Genomic DNA, 17,945 nt, shown 5'->3' on the forward strand with positions numbered 1-17,945 from the left:
GAGCGTAGCCTCCCTGGTAAAGACGCGCCAGCATGGCTCGTTCGTCACGAGAACGGCCTTCCAAGGAAGGTCCAGGTTCTCCGTCCTCAGCCAGTTCCTGGCTGGCCGAGCCCAGGGGACTGGCGGCCCCTCCTCAGCCCAGCTGAGGCGGGTGGGTCTGAAAGCGGCCCCTCATCACCTCCTGGGAGCGTAAGTGTGGTGGCCTGGGTTCGAATCCCAGTTCTGTCCCTTGATGTGTGTCCTGTCTTTAGGCAAGTCATTTGCCTCCTTCGAGCCTCAGTTTCCTCATCTGTAGAAACAGGGACAATAGGATTAAATCAATCCACTTAACACAGCTCAGGGAAGCAGACGGCAGAGAACACCTTCAAGCAGGCCAGGCCAGGGTGGGCGGGGCCAAGCAGGGGTGGGGCCAGGCCGGGGTGGGGCGGGGCTAGGCCGGGGGTGGGGCCAGGCGTGCGCAGGCAAGTCGGGGTGGGGGGAAGCCAGGGCGGGGGTGGGGCCAGGCCGAGGGCGGGACAAGGTCTGGGCGGGGCCAGGCCGGGGCGGGCCAGACCAAGGGCGGGGCCAGGCGGAGGCGGGCCAGGCGGGCGCGAGCCGGGCCGGGGGCGGGACCATGTCGGGGCGGGGCCAGGCGGGGGCGGGCCAGACCGAGGGCGGGGCCAGGCGGAGGCGGGCGAAGCGGGCGCGGGCCGGGCCGGGAGCGGGCCCAGGTCCGGGCGGGGCCAGGCCAGGGGCGGGCCAGACCGAGGGCGGGGCCAGGCCGGGGGCGTGGCTAGGCGGAGGCGGGCCTGGCCGGGGGCGGGGCCAGGCCGAGGCGGGCCAGGCGGGCGCGGGCCGGGCCAGGGGCGGGGCCAGGGCGGGGCGGGGCCAGGCGGAGGCGGGGCCAGGGCGGGGCGGGGCTTAGGGGGAGGCAGGCCAGGCCGGGGCGGGGCCAGGCCGGGGCGGGGCCAGGCCGGGGGCGGGGCCAGGCCGGGGGCGGGGCCAGGCGGGAGCGGCGCAGGGCGTTGCCGCCACCCTTTGGGGTCGGGCGGAGAGTGAGGCGGCGCGGGGCCTGGCAGCGCGCAGAGGCCGCCCCGCAGCGCCATGGCCGCAGGGCGCGTCCCGCGGCGGCTCCCGGGGGCTCTCGGCGTGCTCTGCCTGCTGCTCCGACTCGGTGAGTGGAGGCCGGCCCGGGGGCGCGCGGGGGCGGGCCCGCGCCGGGCAGGTCCGGGGGCCTGGGAGCCTTCGCCGCCCGGGCCGGGGCCGGGGAGGAGCGCCGCGGGCGGGCGGGCGGGCGGGGTGCCGTTTCATCCGGGCCGCCGGCGCGGGTCGGGAGGAGGCTGCGGCCCGAGGCGCCTGGGCCCTGGCCGGGGCGGGGGCGCCGGGCCCGCGCCGCCCGGAGCTGCCTGGCCTGGGGCCCCCGCGGGCCCGCCCGGGTGCTCTCGGGAAGGGCGTGGCGCCGCTCGGAGCCGCGGGACGGCCTGGTGACTTCCCGGGCGGCGCGCGCGCCTCCCAGCGCCCCCCCTGGCGCCGGCCTCTTCCTCGAGGGCTCCCGGGATTGGAGCGCTCGGCACCTGACTGCACAGCCTTCCATTCTCTGCGGTCAGCTCCGTTCCCGCTCGTTGCGTGCCCTGGAGGTCCGTTCATCCGTGGAGGGCCGCCCAGCGCGGGGGCTGGACACCTGCTCCCGAGCACCTCACTCTAAGGTCAAGGGTCAGCGTTGTAGAAGGGCGCTGCGAGGGCAGAGAAAGAAGAGGGCGCTGCGACCGAAACCTCAGGAAAGGGAGGGTATTTGATCCGACTCTGAGGAGGAAAGAAAGGTGGGAGCAGCGGTGTGGGGGCTGGACCAGGGCCCCAGAAGGCCGGGGGGAAGGGGAGCTCCCCAGCCGGAGCTTGGGAGCTGGCCTCTCCTGCAGCCAGAGGACAGCTGCTGCTGGCCCTGACAGGAGCGGACCTAAGAGTCAGACGCCTGGCTCCCCCGTCACCTGTTACCCACCCGTGCACGTTCCATTACCTGAGTTATCCACCTTTGTACGGTCCGTCACCTGAGTTATCCACCTGGGCAACTTAGGTAGCCTCTGCGTGCCTGGATGTCTTCGTCCTTCCTGAAATTCCGAGATGGCGCATGAGAGAAAGGATGATAAGAGCGTCTCCTTGCTGGAATGTGGACAGCCAGCACTCGGCAAGCAGTCACCTGTGTCAGGCGCTGTATGGGTGGTACAGAGCTAGGAGCAGACAGCCCCCTGCCTCATGAGGCTCACATTACAGTGAGGGAGAGAGACGGCAAATAATAAGCCAGTGAAAATGTAGGTGCTGGATGGTGATAACGTAAGCACTTACCAAATTGAGATTAGTAAAGCAGAATAAAGCAAAGTGCAAGTGGTTAATACTACTTTTTTTTAATTTTGAAAATTTTAAAATCTTTAGAATACTTGCCAAAATAATACAATGATACTTGCATACCTTTCTCCTCAAATCACCAGTTATTAATATTTTGTCACATTTCTTTTCCTTCTTTCTTTAAACACAAATACAGGGTTTTTAAAATTTTTATTTTTTGCTAAACCATTTGAGAGTGCAGACCTTACATCACCTCACCCTTAAATTTTTAAGAATGAGAGCATTCAACGAATCACAAAATTATCACCCCATCCAGGAACTTTAGCACTGATACAAGAGTGTTTCTAATATAGAGTACAGAAGCCAATTCTGGATCACTCTCTGCATTTAGTGCCCTTGCTTCTTCAGTTCTCTTTAATCTAAAACTCTTACTTCCTCCCCCTCTTTTTTTTTTTTTGGTACTTTATGCTATGGCCATTTTTTTTTAAAAAACCTAGGTTAGTTGTTTTACAAAAATGTCCCTCAATTTAGATTGTCCGATTGTTTCCTCATGATTAGATTCTGGTTAGACCTTTTTTTGCAGGAATATTTCATAGAGGATGTGTTCTTCTCAGGGCGTCACCTCAGAAGGCAATTGCAGGGAAGCGGACTTGGCCCAATGGATAGGGCGTCCGCCTACCACATGGGAGGTCCGCGGTTCAAACCCCGGGCCTCCTTGACCCGTGTGGAGCTGGCCCATGTGCAGTGCTGATGCGCGCAAGCAGTGCCCTGCCACGCAGGGGTGTCCCCCGCATAGGGGAGCCCCACGCACAAGGAGTGCCGTGCCACGCAGGGGTGTCCCCCGCATAGGGGAGCCCCACGTGCAAGGAGTGTGCCCCGTAAGGAGAGCGGCCCAGCGCAAAAGAAAGTGCAGCCTGCCCAGGAATGGTGCCGCACACCCAGAGAGCTGACACAGCAAGATGACTCAACAAAAAGAGTCACAGGTTCCTGGTGCCACTGACAACAACAGAAGCCGGACAAAAAAGAACATGCAGCAAATGGACACAGAGAACAGACAACTGGGGGAGGAGGGAAGGAGAGAGAAATAAATAAAATAAATCTTAAAAAAAAAAAAAAGGCAATTGCAGGCAGTTGTTCCATTATTGAAGATACTGTGTTTGGTTATTTGGTTATGATCAGGTCCACCAGATTCACCAGATTTATGCATGTAGAGGAACTTTTCCCTCTTGGTAGCTAATAACTGATTTATTAAGTGATGCTTTGTGAATATCCTGTCCCCTACAACCTTGCCCCCAGTGGTGTTATTCTCCATTGGTGATTCTTCCCAGGATCCATTGCCATATTTGTACATAACAATTTTCTTTTTCTATTTTTATATACTTTTATAAGTTGGCATTCTTCAGTAATGAAATTTTTCACATCCCCTTTTTATTTTATTTTTTATTAATATGGATTTATGGATATATTTTTAAAATGTGCCATAAGCCATACCTGTCATTATTCATTTTGCTGCTCAATTATCCAAAATGTGGTGGGTGAGACCCTCATCAAGCTGACATCACTGTTTTTTATTTTTGTTTCTGACATGTTCTCATCAGTTTTCCTTCCTTTCTGGACATGTTTTATACTTTTCCTCCCTTGTCTTCATTAGATTCCCTGGCTGCCTTTCTTGAGGAATGGTATTTAGAAAGCAAGATCTGGGTCCTGGTGTGCTCAGCTGTGCCGGGGTTATTGCTTGTAGGCGAGCCGCCTCCTGGAGCTGGGACACCAAGCTGCTACAGTGTCATGAGCTGATCCTGCTAACCTTATGTCTTATCCAAGCACTCATGGGCGTCTGTTCAGCTGCTCTTTGGTGATTAATATTTTTCAGTGTCATCAGGGAGGATGTCTTTAGTAGGGTGGCAGTTGACCACAGGAACTGAAAGGAAGTGGGGGAGCAGGCCCGTGACTCCCCGGGGGAGCAGGATTCCAGGCAGGGGAGCCCTTTGAGGCAAAACCCCCGAGAGAAGCTTGCCGCGTAGAAGCCAAGGGAGAGCCTGGGGAATGGGTTGTGAAAGGAGTCAGGGCTGAGTCCTGTGAAGTAAAGGCTTCGACTTTTTTAAACTTCCAGTGAAATGGGAAGCTCTGGAGGGTTTTGAACGGGGAGTACCTTCATGATGACTGGAGCTATTAAAAGAATTCTGCTGGCTGCTCAGTGGAGAACCGTCTGCAGAGGGGTGCAAAGGCAGAAGCCGGGGCACAGTTTAGGGAACTCCAGAGCAGTGCTGCTGAGAGGCCTGGGGGCGCTCGCGGGGGAGGAGGGGAGAAGGGGGAGGAATCTGGATGCCTTTATTTTTTAATTTATTTCTCTCCCCTTTCCCCCCCCCCACCCAGTCGTCTGCTCTCTATGTCCATTCGCTGTGTGTTCTTCTGTGACCGCTTCTATCCTTATCAGCGGCACCAGGAATCTGTGTTTCTTTTTGTTGCGTCATCTTGTTGTGTCAGCTCTCCTTGTGTGCAGTGCCACTCCTTGGGCGTGGGGCTCCCCTACGCGGGGGACACCCCTGCGTGGCAGGGCACTCCTTGTGTGCATCAGCGCTGCACATGGGCCAGCTCCACGCAGGTCAAGGAGGCCCGGGGTTTGAACCTTGGACGTCCCATGTGGTAGGCAGACGCCCTATCCATTGGGCCAAGTCCGCGTCCTCTGGTTGCCTTTTGAAGGAAGAGCTGGCAGGATTTGGTACTGGGTTGCACTAAATAGAGGAACGTGGACATGGCTTAGGAAGTGCTGGGCGCAGAGGAAGGCTGTTTTTAGCAGAGCCTTACTTATTCTGCCTTCCTTGACCTTTTATAGATCTTTTGTCTTGCCAGTTAGCTCCCCAGCTGAATTTAACTTCCTTGTACGCAAGAACCAAGTCATAAACTTAAAAAAAATTTTTCCTTTCATTGTTTCCGAGCTTTTAATAATCCAGATGGTTAAGGCTGCACTTGCGATGTTATCGTCTCCATTAGAGCACAAGGATGTTATGTAAGGCTTGTTCATGTGTTTTGCTGAATTCAAGATTCAGATTCCTGTGTTTTTATTTAGGAAAAAAAAAATCCAAGTGAAAATAGTGTTGGGAGTATTCCAGCGGGAAACCCAGACACATTGTTACATGGGGGCGGGATTGTTTATAAGGCTTATATAAGCACATGCCGTATGGCAGGCACCAAGCTTAATGTTTTAGATGGTGTCTGTGGGTTTTTTCCCACTTAATTACTCTACCAGTTTTAGTAGGGAGGGACGTTAAGGAGGCTAGGAACGCTGAAGTAGGTTAAGAAACTTGTCCAAGTTCACACAGCTGGTAAGTGACAGGGCATTTGACCCCAGGTCTGTCTGAGTCAAAACCTTCGCTGTGCCTTACCACTAGTTTACATACCCAACAGCAGATTCCCCATCTTTTTGTAGAAATTGGTATAACTGTAATTGGTTATAATATAATATGAATAACATGTATGTATTATACAGTATAATTTTGCTAAAGTGTGTGAATTATATAGGTTAGCACAATTACCAAGCGTATAAGATTGTATTCAATATCATAGTCTATAATAGAAAAATTAGAAAAAAAACTTTTTGGACCATGGACTTTATCTATTTATCATTATTGATATTTTTCCATATTTATACTCTCCCAACAGATATATATACTTCACTCCTGAAATATTTGCATAGTCCAAATAACATTATACTTTATCTAAGAAAATTAACAGTAATCCCCCTAATATCATTTAATTTCTCCCCTTATTCAAATTTCCTCAACTGTTACAAGAATGTCTTTAAAAAAATTTTTTTTTTACTAAAACAGGAACCAACGAGAACCAATCAAGTTTCACTCAGTGCATTTGTGGCTGTTTTTGGTTTAATTTTGATAGGCACCTTGAGATTTAGAAACCCCTTCTAAGATTTTAAGAACTAGTTCCAGGAATTTGTTTTACTGCCCTCTTTTTAATTTTTTAAAATACATTTTTTATTTATTTTTAAAAGATACGTAGATTACATAAAATGTTACCTTAAAAATATATAGGGGATTCCCATATGCCCCACTCCCCATACCTCCCACTTTTCCCACATTTCCCACATTAACAACTTCTTTTTTTTTTTTAAGATTTATTTTTTTTCCTCTCCCCTTCCCTCCAACTCCCACCCCAGTTGTCTCTTCTCTGTGTTCATTTGCTGCATGTTCTTTTGTCCGCTTCTGTTGTTGTCAGCGGTACAGGAATCTGTGTTTCTTTTTGTTGCGTCATCTTGCTGTGTCAGCTCTCCGTGTGTGCGGCACCATTCCTGGGCAGGCTGCACTTTCTTTTGTGCTGGGTGGCTCTCCTTACGGGGTGCACTCCTTGCGCGTGGGGCTCTCCTATGTGGGGGGCACCCCTGTGTGGCACAGCACTCCTTGTGCACATCAGCACTGCATGTGGGCCAGCTCCACACGGGTCAGGAGTCCCGGGGTTTGAACTGCGGACCTCCCATGTGGTAGACGGACGCCCTAACCACTGGGCCAAGTCCACTTCCCAACAACTTAGGTATATTCATTGCAATTGATGAACACATTTTGGAGTATTGCCACTAAGCATGGATTATAGTTTACATTGTAGTTTACACTCTCTCCCACGCAATTCTGTAGGTTATGGCAGGATATATAATGACCTGTATCTGTCATTGCAGTGTCATTCAGGACAATTCCAAGTCCTGAAAATGCCCCCATATTACACCTCTTTTTCCCTCTCCTTGACTTCAGCACTTCCAGTGGCCCGTCTCCACATCAATGATATAATTTCTTCCTTTCTTAGAATCACAATAAGTCTATTGTAGAATACAGTAAGTGCATTCTAGTCCACAGTTCATTCCCCAACTCTCAGGATTCTGGGGTGGCGATGCCCACTCCTGCTCTAATTGAAGGGCACTGCCTGCTTTTTGCTCATTAACGTTTCCTTTGAAGACAGGCTGTGAGGTGGGTATCGGTTTCTCTATGCTTAAAAGCAGAAATGTATACATTGCCTTTATTTATACCAGTTTTCTATCTCTTGATGTCTTCTCATGTTGTTTCTTCTTAAGTGCAAAAGGATTTCTGAAGCATTTATTCAAGCAGTGAGGAGAAGCTATTTTTTAAGTACTTGAGGACACAGCCCCTTAGTTCTGCTGTTACACATCAGACCTACCAACTCAGGTCTATAACTGAAACTAGGATACAGCTTTTTTTCTTATCTCAGACAGGTGTAGGTGTGCCTGTGAGACTGCGCCCAGAACAGTGCTGGAAAACAGCTTGGCGGTTCCTCTTTGGAGCTGGCCTTCAGTGCCTGCCCGCTAGCCTTGAAGGAGAATACCTTTCAGTGACTTCACAGGCTCAGGATCTTCTTCTTTGGTCTCTTTCCTCTTTTTTTTTTTTTTTTTTTTTTAATGTTTACTTTTATTTTTTAAAAGAAGCTTTAGATATCATAAACGATACCTCTAAAGTATAGGCGATTCCCATATACCCCACCCCTCCTCCCCCGCTTGCCCCCGATTAACAACCTCTTTCATTCGTGAGGTGCATTTGTTACAATGGATGAACACATGTTGAAGCATTGCTATGAACCATGGCCCATAGTTTACATTATAGTTTATGCTTTGCACAGCACAATTTTATAGGTTTTGACAAAATGTGTGATGGCCTGTATCTGTCATTGCAGTGTCACGCAGGACAATGTCAGTGTCCCCCAGATGCCCCATGTTTTACTTATTCTTCCCTCTTCCTCCTCTCAGAACCTCTGGTGGCCACTGCGTCTATATCAGTGATACAAGTTCTTCCATTGCTAGAACAATAAGAAGTCTACCTTAGAGCATAGTTGCATTCCCCCTTATGTTTGTTCATTCCCCAATCTTGAGGATTTGGGGGTGGGGATGCCCACTCTGCTTCTAACTGAGAGGGGGCTTAGATCCCATGGGCAGGTGGATGGGGCTATCCTGCTTGCAGCTGCAGACTCTCTCTGTTCCTCGGGATGGGTGTTGTCCATCATCATCTCGTCACTTGTCTAGGGTGAGTCCAAGGAAGTGAAGAGTAGGTGTTGCACCTCTGCTGAGATTCAGGGCTCAACCAGCATGTGAATGGACCTAAGGTTCAAGTCTCTGAGGCGCATATTTAACAAGTACAGTGCTAAGTACAGTTTAAATAAAAGGGGCAGAAGAGCCATCTGTAGGGAGCCCCGCTGTTTGAGGCTTTCCCAATTGGGGTGCTGGTGTCTGGGCTGGAGAATTTTTAGCCCAAGGGCTCAGAAGATCAAACAGATACCTGGAGGGCAAACTTTTGCCGAGAATCACTGGAATAAACTCTTGGGAGCCAGATGTAGTGAGTGCTGGCTTCCCACATGTAATGCCCGGGTTCAATCCCCAGTTCTGGTACCTCCAAAAATAATTGAATGAATGAATGAATGAATGAACTAACTAACTCATGCTGCTCATTGCATCATTAGTTCAGACGTCTGTTGGTGCCTTTGATCTATTTGACAGCTATCCACTAAGTATCCATCAGAGGGAATCAACTTATTTTGATTTATTTGTCCTTAGGAGATGAAACAATATTGGGTTCTAGTAACTTCACCTCATTTTCAAAATATTCCCCCAAATGTCTATTGAAATTAGTGCCTGAATTTCCATCAGGCTTACTGGTCTGTAGTTCCTGATTATTTTTCCCTTATAATGGTTAAAACTAGAAGTTTAATACACACATTGAGGAAATAAGTTCAGACGAATAAGAAACTAATAAGGCTGTGTCACCTTATTCCCTTTTAAAGCGGGGGATCTTAATAGGCGGTCCATGAGCTTGAATTGAAATTCAAAAAAAACATTTTTCCTATGGGGACGCATTGGTGCAGGTGTGATATATTTATTAAATATTCATAGTATAGTGTGGACTTAGCAAGGGGTCAGTGGTTTTCATCTGACTGGCAAAGGGGCCTGTGGAATAAAAGCTGTTCAGAACCCCTGCCCTAAAGCAAGATGTGGGTCGCCAGCAACAGTGAAAGGAAAATGTGACTTTCGAGCACTATTTGGGTGTCTTGAAAGCACAGGCTAGACACCTGTGTAAATCTAACATGAGCCACCTCTGCAACTTCAAACTTTCTCAAAAATTTTCCCAAAAAACAGGAACAGGTGAAATTAATTTTGATAACAGTTTGTTTAACCTAAGATAGCCCAAACAGTTATGTGTCAATGTGTGGTCAGTACAAAGAGTTATTAATGAGCTGTTTTACATCCTTTTTTCCCCTACTGAATCTCCCAAGTCCGCCGTGTCCTTTGTGGCCACAGCAGTCTGGGCTCAGGCCGGCCGCGTTTCCCCAGCTTAACTGCCCAGAGGTGGCCTCTGGCCGCCGTACTGGCCTGCGCGCATCTAGAGGGAAATTTTGGGGGTAAGCAGAAGGACTCTTAAGTGCAAGAACAAGGAATTATAGGAAATAATTTTAGTGTGACAAAAGCTAGACACCCTCACAAAGGACGTTGCTTTAGAGAACCAACATCGTAATCCTGGCGAACTTGAAGTAGCACGTGAGAGCACAGGTGCGGTCAACGCCGGGGAGTTTCTGGAACCAGGAGACGGGAAGGTTGATGGCCTGTGGGAAGTTAGGTGGGTGCGGCGTCTGTCCGAAACGGTGCAGGTGAGCCGAGGCTGCCTTCAGCAATCGTGGGGCTATTCAGTGGATGAGAAATAGCCGATGGGACTGAGCTAGGGTGGGACAAGCAAGGAAAGACAGAAGGATGGCCCCAGCCACGGGAGGCATCTCTTGCCGGCTTGCAGTCCAGGCTCGGCCCTTGGAGTGCCCGCGCCGAACGCCAGCCAGCTGTGCTCTGTGCAGCTGTGTGAGCTCGCCAGCTCCTTCACCGCTCTGAGCCCGTTTCCTCACCTGGTGGTTCTCACTCTGTGGAATGCTCTGACCCAGATCTTCTCCAGGCTCACTGCATTCCCCCCTCAGGGTTCTGCTCAACCGTCACCTAACGGCCTCCCCTTAAACAATAGTGAAACCCATCTGCTCATTTCGTTAAAAAATGCCCCGTGTCCTTGGGGTTGAACTAAGCTCTAGCCAAATCACATTCGGGGGAAATACTAAGGCTTATATACTTGGGTACTGAAACTGTTAGGGGATTTTCCTCTTTCATTGAATGAATCTTTACCTTAACTGCTAAAATCTGCAGGCAATGTGCAGTCTTAAAAATAGTGAGAGAGAGAGAAGTATTTTAAAATCACATTGTTTCTAAGAAAAACTCAGGAAAAAAGTTCCCTTCAAACCCTGAGAGGGTGGTTAGCTCATCTCTAAGAAAGGGCATGGATGACCAAGTTACATCGCCTCAACCTCAGACAGGCCATTAACCGTCGTTAGAGGACGATGTCCCTGAGCTGGTGCAAGCTTACCTGGTGGTGCCCTGCATCCACAACACTGAGGTGGCACCTGGCTGGACAGCAACAGCCGTGGGCAGAGGGGAACATCTCAGAGGAACAGTTGTGGGGCTGGGGGTTGGAGGGGTAGCTAGAGAAGAGGAAGCCTGCACAGCCTCTGGTCTGGTTCTGGTGATAGAGGCGGTCATTGCGGCTGAAAGGGATCTGTTTTGATTGTGTCAGTCAGGGTTCTCCAGAGAACGCTGGAGTTTTTTTGTTTGTTTTTTGTTTGTTTTTTGAGGTACCGGGGCCAGGGATTGAACCTGGGACCTCGTGTGGGAAGCTGGCGCTCAACCACTGAGCCACATCGGCTCCTCTGCATTGGTTGTTTTTTTTTTTTCCATTTGTTTTGCTTGTTGTTTGTTTTTGTTTTTAGGAGGCATCGGGAACCAAACCCAGGACCTCCCATGTGGGAGGCGGGTGCTCAACTGCTTGAGGCACATCTCCCTATTTTTTCTTTTTCCCTTTTTTTTAGGAGGTACTGGGATTGAACCTGAGATTTCATGCAGGTGAAGTAGGTGCTAACCACTGAGCTACACCTGCTCTGATGATATGGGTTTTAATATCATTCAGCGAGTACGTATTTGTAAGGCTCTGCCAACAATGTCTGGCATATACAAAATGCTATATAAGTGCTTGCTAGATAAACTAATTATAGCTGTCAATCTCAATCTCAGGACCAAAGTAAAAATTTGCCAAGGAAATTGTGGCTCGGAATGGGATTTCTTTCCATTAGCCCCGTAATTATGGCATCCATGGTCTCTAAACCAAAAATCAGTACGCCTCATGTATAAAAAAAAATTGGAGCCCACTTACAAGATCAAGAGATGTAAGAAGAACTATCAAAATTGGAGTGTAACGAGGATGTTTTATAAGAAGAGTGAAGCAAAATTTTTGAAATTGGAGTTGTTTTTCAATGTATGATCATTCTAGATGGAGGATTGATTAGGTATTAGGTACCTTTGTATCTTTTCTTTTTTTTTTAAGATTTATTTATTTCTCTCCCCTTCCTTCCCCCTGTTGTCTGCTCTCTTGTGTCCATTCGCTGTGTGTTCTGTGTCCACTTGTGTTCTCGGTGGCACTGGGAATCTGAGTCTCTTTTTTTGTTACGTCATCTTGCTGCGTCAGCTCTCCGTGTGTGCAGCATCACTCCTGGGTGGGCTGCGCTTTTTGCGTGGGGCTACTCCCCTTGTGGGGCGCACTCCCTGCATGAGGGGCTCCCCTATGCAGGGGACACCCCTGTGTGGCATGGCACTCCTCCTGCGCATCAGCACTGCACGTGGGCCAGCTCATCACACGGGTCAGGAGGCCCTGGGTTTGAACCCTGGACCTCCCATGTGGTAGGCGGATGCTCTATCAGTTGAGCCACATCTGCTTCCCCCTTGTATCTTTTAAATAAAAAAGATCATTCTTTAAAACACATAGATCTCCCAAAAATGGTTTTGGCTATCATGGAAAATCTTTTTAGGCAATTACTGCTAGATCTCCTCCTCCTCCTTTTCCTTCATTCTCTTTCCAGGACCCCATCAGGGCCAGCCTCCTTTGGAATGTCAGCATTTGAAGAGCTCAAGTCACTTGAGTTTACCCGTTCCCCCACAAACCTGGCTTGGTTAGCCTGCATCCTAGTGGCCCCTTTGCTGACTGCTCTCTTTCTGTTATCTGCAAAGCTGACTCCCTTACTTTGCTGCGGTTTGTTTGCTTGTAGATTCATTTTTTAAATTATTGTGTCCCTATTTCACATCTCTTCTTCCCTCTCCCTGCTCTCAGCAACTCCTGTGGCCACTGTCTCCACATCAGTGCTACAGTTTCTTCCATTGCTAGAGTCAGTGTGATACCGGAGCATTTTCAGGACTTGGAGTTGTCCTGAATAATATTGCAGGGACAGATGCTGGACATTACATATCCTGCCATAACCCACTGGTTGGACTGGGGGAAAGTGTGAACTACAATGTAAACTATTATTCATGTGGTGCAGCAGTGCTCCAAAATGTATTCCCCAAAGGCAATGAATGTGCCACAATGATGAAAGAGGTTGTTGATGTGGGGGGAGTGGGGCGGTGGGGGGTATATGGGGAACTCATATATTTTAATGTAGCATTTTGTGTGATCTATGTATCTTAAAAAAAAAAAAAAGATAATAAAATTTAAAAAAAAATTATGATGTGTCTTTGCCAGGGCTGCTCTAAGAAAGTGCCACAGACGAGTCTTCTTAAACAGCAGAGATTTATTACCTCCCGGCTCTGGAGGTGGAGGCCAAGGTGCCAGGAGGGCCCTGCTTCCGCTGAGAGGGGGGATCCCCTCCTTCTCTCCCTGGCTCCTGGCCGTGGCAGCCAGCCGTGCGTTCTTGGCTGGAGGCTCTGGGGCTCACCTTCCGCTTCCGTCAGTGGCTGTTTCTGCCCCTGCCTTTGTCATGTCCAAATTTCCTCTTCTTATAAGGGCACTAGTCATAGTGGACTAGGGCCCCCTGTATCCAGTTTGGCCTCGTTGTTGTTGTTTTTTAAAGATACTTGGATTACATAAATGTTACATAAATAAAAAATATAGGGATTCCCCTCCGCCACGCCCCACACCGCCCACATTTGCCGCATGAACAACATCCTTCATTAGTGTGGTTCGTTCTTTGCAATTGATGAGCACACGCTGGAGCACTGCCACTCAGTGTGGATTAGAGTTTACGTTGTAGCACACTCTCTGCCACTCCGCTCTGTAGGTTATGGCAGGATATGTAATGGCCTGTGTCTGTCGTGGCCATGTCATTCAGGACAGTTCCCAAGTCCCAAAAATGCCCCTGTATTACACCTGTTTTTCCCTCTCGCTGCCTTCAGCACCTCCAGTTGCCACGGCCTCCACAAATTTTTTTCCATTGCTGGAATCACAATGAGCCTATAGTAGAGTTTGGCCTCATTTTAACTAGTAACTTCTTCACCTGTCCTGTTTAAAAATAAGTTCACACTCACAGGTCGAGGGGATTGAACTTGAACACATCCTCGTTTATTTATTCATTTATTTTTGAGGCACGAGGGCCAGGCGCTGAACCCAGGACCTCATGCTTGGGAAGCAGGCGACACGTCGGCTTCCCTGAGCGTATCCTTTGGGGGATACAATTCAATCTGTAAAATGATATAAACACGTAATATTTGAGCCCAAGCGCTGGAGACTTAGTATTATGCTAAGCATTGGAAATAAAGAGGTGGATAGCGAATAATCCCTTTGCTTGGTGAAATTAGAACTTGATTTGGGGAAGTCTGGTGAACTTTGAGAAAAACTCACTCTCCTTTCTCCACTTCTCCTTTCCGTTAGAAATTATATCAGCAACTAACTGTAGCACTAGTCTTGGAAGTACAACAGAAAATACCACTGTAGGAAGGAAATGATAGACTTAGCTATGCTTAAAAATTTGTCATTAGCTTTGTAGACAATTCTCAACAATTATTCCTCTTGGTTGAATACGTCTATTTTTTTAACTTACGTAATTTTTTATTATAATGGTGAAATGAGGTTTGTATGAAAAAGTAATGCTCATTTGTCAAAACTAAAACACAAATATATATAAAGTATTAAGTGAAATCTCAGTCAGCACAATCTTAGTCTTTAAAAGTAACTACAAAAAATATTTTTAAAATATAAAAATATATGAAAAATAAAAAATAAAAGTAATTCCTCCGGCACTGGTGTAGGTTCGTAGTTAACTGCCTGTGTTGCAGGTACGAGGTTCCAGGTTCAGTCCCTGGTAACTTCTTAAAAAAAAAAAAAAGTAACTTGTACAACAATTTAGCATGTCTCTTTCCAGACTGAAAAGTGGAGGTGGGTGTGAGATATATATGTAACCATATATCTCTCTCTAGTTTTGTTTTTTTTTTAACAAAAACATTTTTTTAGGTGTCCTGGGGCTTGAACCTGGAACCTCATACATGGGAAGGAGGCACTCAACCCCTGAGCTATACCTGCTCCCTCAAGTTTTGTTTTTAAGACCTATTTCAAACATATTCTGACTTTAAAAAAATATTAGGTTATTTTCCAACTTAATATATGTAACTCTTTTTTTTAAAAAATTTATTGCAATGTGTCACTCACACACAAACATACATAAACAATAAGTGTATAGTAATAGTTGTGAACTTACAAAACAAACATATATAACATCATAAGGACTCTGATAACTCACCCTACCACCAACACCTTACATTGTTGTTAAAGCTTTTTAACTAATGATTAAAGAGCATTGTCAAAATATTACTACTAACCAAAGTATTTTTCCCCAACCCTTCCTATTATTATCTTTGTCATTTATATATGAACATACATAAACAAGTGTATAGTGCAAGTCGTGAACTTACAAAGCAAACATGCATAGCATCATGCAGGGCTCCCATACATCAGCCCTCCACCAACACCTTGCATTGTCGTGAGATGTTTGTTACAAATTACAAAAGAATATTGTCAAAATCTTACTACCAATTATAGTCCTTATCTTACATTTGGTGTGCTTTTCCCCCAACATACCTTATTATTATTTTTTAAATATATTTTTTGTGACAGAAATTGTAAATTTATAAAACAATCGTGCACACTTGCAAAACTCCCAAGCAACACCCCTCTATCAACACACCACACTGTGGTGGAACATTTGTTACAGATAATATAATATCATCTGATTGTTACCATGTCCATAGTGTACATTTGGCTCACGTTTTCCATACTGCCCCATTATCAACACAGTACATCTTTGGCATAGATGCAAGAATATTATATTATTACTGCTAACCTCAGTCCATAGGTCATTCCAGTTGTATTTTTTCCATGTGTTCCCAACACCCTGCAGTAGTGATATACATCTGCTGTAGCTCACAAAGGACACTCGTGCATCTGTACCATCAACCACAATTCTCTTCCACCTCTTGGTTTACTGTGCTATACAGTTCCTAGCTTATTCTCTAGCATTCTGTCAATTGGCATTTACATACCTAGACTACCTTTTTCAGGAACATCCCTATTTATAAACTAGCTATTACTATTTTTACCATCCATTCTATATATTTCCACACTTTTACAGTAAAGCTAATTAAAACTTCTACATACATTAAACATCAGTAATCCATCTCAGTCCTCCTCTTATCACTTTTAAGAATCCACCTCCTATCACCAGGTCTCGAAGATGTTTTCCTACAATTTCTTCTAGAAGTTTTATGGTACTTTTATTTTTAGGTTTTTGATTCATTTTGAGTTAATTTTTGGATAAGGTGTGAGATAGGGGTCCTCTTTACTTCTTTGGGCTATAGATATCCAGTTCTTACAGCACCATTTTGCTGAATGAACTGTTCTGCCCGAGCTGTGTGGGTTTGACAGGCTAGTCAAAAATCACTTGACCATACATGTGAGGGAGGGTCTGTTTCTGAGCCATCAATTTGGTCCCCTGATCTACGTATCTGTCTTTATGCCCGTACCATGCTGTTTTACTATAGCTTGGTAATATGATTTTAAGTCCAGAGATGAAGGTTCACTTATCCTTTTATGATGTTTCTGACTGTTAGGACCCCTTACCCTTCCAAATAAATTTGCTAATTGTGTTTTCAATTTTTAAAAAAAATGCTGGTGGAATTTTTATCAGGGTTACATTGAATCTGTATATCGATTTGAGTAGAATTGACTTCTAATGATATTTAGTTTTCCAATCCCTGAGCATGGAATCTTCTTCCAGTTATTTAGGACTTTGACTTCTTCTAACATTGGGTTGCAGTTTTCTGAATACAAGTGCTTTACATCATTGGTTAAATTTATTCCTGACTACTTGAGTTTTATCTGCCATACTTTATTTTCACCACTCTTTTGACACTTTGTTACTTTTATTGATATAATCTTCATTTCTAGACTCTCTTCCAGGCCTCTCTCTCCTGTCTTTTCTTTTCAGGCTCTAGCACACCCTTTAGTATTTCCTGAAAATCTGGTCTCTTACTTAGAAATTCTCTCAGTTTCTGTTTATCTGTGAATATTCTAATCATGCCCTCACTTTTTTAAAGACAGTCTTGCTGGAAACAAAATTTTTGTCTGAAAGTTTTTCTCTTGTATTATCTTAAATATATCAGATCACTGTCTTACATCAATGGTTTCTGGTGAGAAGTCAGCACTTAATCTTACTGGGTGCCCCTTATATGTTATGCATTGCTTTTCTCTTGCTGTTCTCAGAATTCTCTTTGTCTTTGCCATTCTGATTAGTATGTGTCTTGGAGTTGGTCTGTTTGGATTTTTTCAGATAGGAGTACATTATGCTTCAATAGGGTTGGGAAATTTTCTACCATTATTTCTTTAAATATTCCTCTGCCCCTTTTCCCTTCTCTTCTCCTTCTGGAACACCCATGACATGTATGTTTGCTCATCTCTTGCTGTCATTTAGTTCCCTGGGACCTTGTTCAATTTTTTCCATTCTTTCCTTCATCTGTTCTTTTGTATGTTCACTTTTAGAGGCCATTTCTTCAAGCTCACCAATTCTTTCTTCTGCCTCCCCAAATCTGCTATTATATGATGCCAGTGTTTTTTTAATTTCATTCATTGCACCTTTCATTCACATAAGATCTGCTATTTTTCTATGTATGCTTTCAAATTCTTCTTTGGGCTCATCCAATGTCTTCTTAATATCCTTAATCTCTTTAGCCATCTCATTGAATTTATTAAGGAGATTTGTTTGAACATCTATGATTAGTTGTATCAACTCCTTTATGTCATCTGGAGGCTTATCTTCTTCCTTTAACTGGGCCATAGCTTTCTGTTTCTTGGTGTGGATTGTAATTTTTTGTTGGTGTCTTGGCATCTGGATTACTAGGGTATTTATTCTGGGTGCAGTTTTCCTCTTTAGTTTAGGGCTTCCTGCCCTTTCTCCCTTGCTGGTTGTGCAGTAGGAGCCAAGGAGGTAGTTGGTGCTATAAATTGTGGAGGCTCAAGGTGCCCTCATTGCCCCAGGGATCAATGAAGCTTCTCCCAACTTTCTCCTTTTCCAGGGGTAGGGACAGAGTCACAGCTGTGTGGAGTAATCCAAGTTGTGCAGGCCTAGACTGTAGTTGCCCAGAGAGACTGCGGAAGCTTCATGCCCCTCTCTCCCCTGCCTGGGGCATGGATGGAGCTGCAGCTGTGGGCACAATCTATGCAGTACAGGCCCCAGATGACCACAGTTGCCCCAGTAGACTTTAATTATTCAGTTTGTGACAG

At 46.5% G+C, this 17,945-nt stretch overlaps 1 protein-coding gene across 5 annotated transcripts in view; it reads left to right on the forward strand.

The window, feature by feature from the left end:
- Positions 1–977: 977 nt before the first annotated feature.
- Positions 978–17,945, forward strand: part of CD58 (CD58 molecule) — a 57,751-nt gene continuing 40,783 nt past the window's right edge. For all 5 annotated transcript variants that reach the window (XM_071217183.1, XM_058302990.2, XM_058302989.1 and 2 more), the window contains exon 1: positions 978–1,153. In XM_071217183.1, the coding sequence (XP_071073284.1) occupies positions 1,084–1,153 (70 nt within the window). In that variant the 5' untranslated portion in view covers positions 978–1,083. The remainder of the gene's footprint in view (positions 1,154–17,945) is intronic.

This window comes from Dasypus novemcinctus, chromosome 9, assembly GCF_030445035.2.
Source record: "Dasypus novemcinctus isolate mDasNov1 chromosome 9, mDasNov1.1.hap2, whole genome shotgun sequence".
Lineage (NCBI taxonomy): Eukaryota > Metazoa > Chordata > Mammalia > Cingulata > Dasypodidae > Dasypus > Dasypus novemcinctus.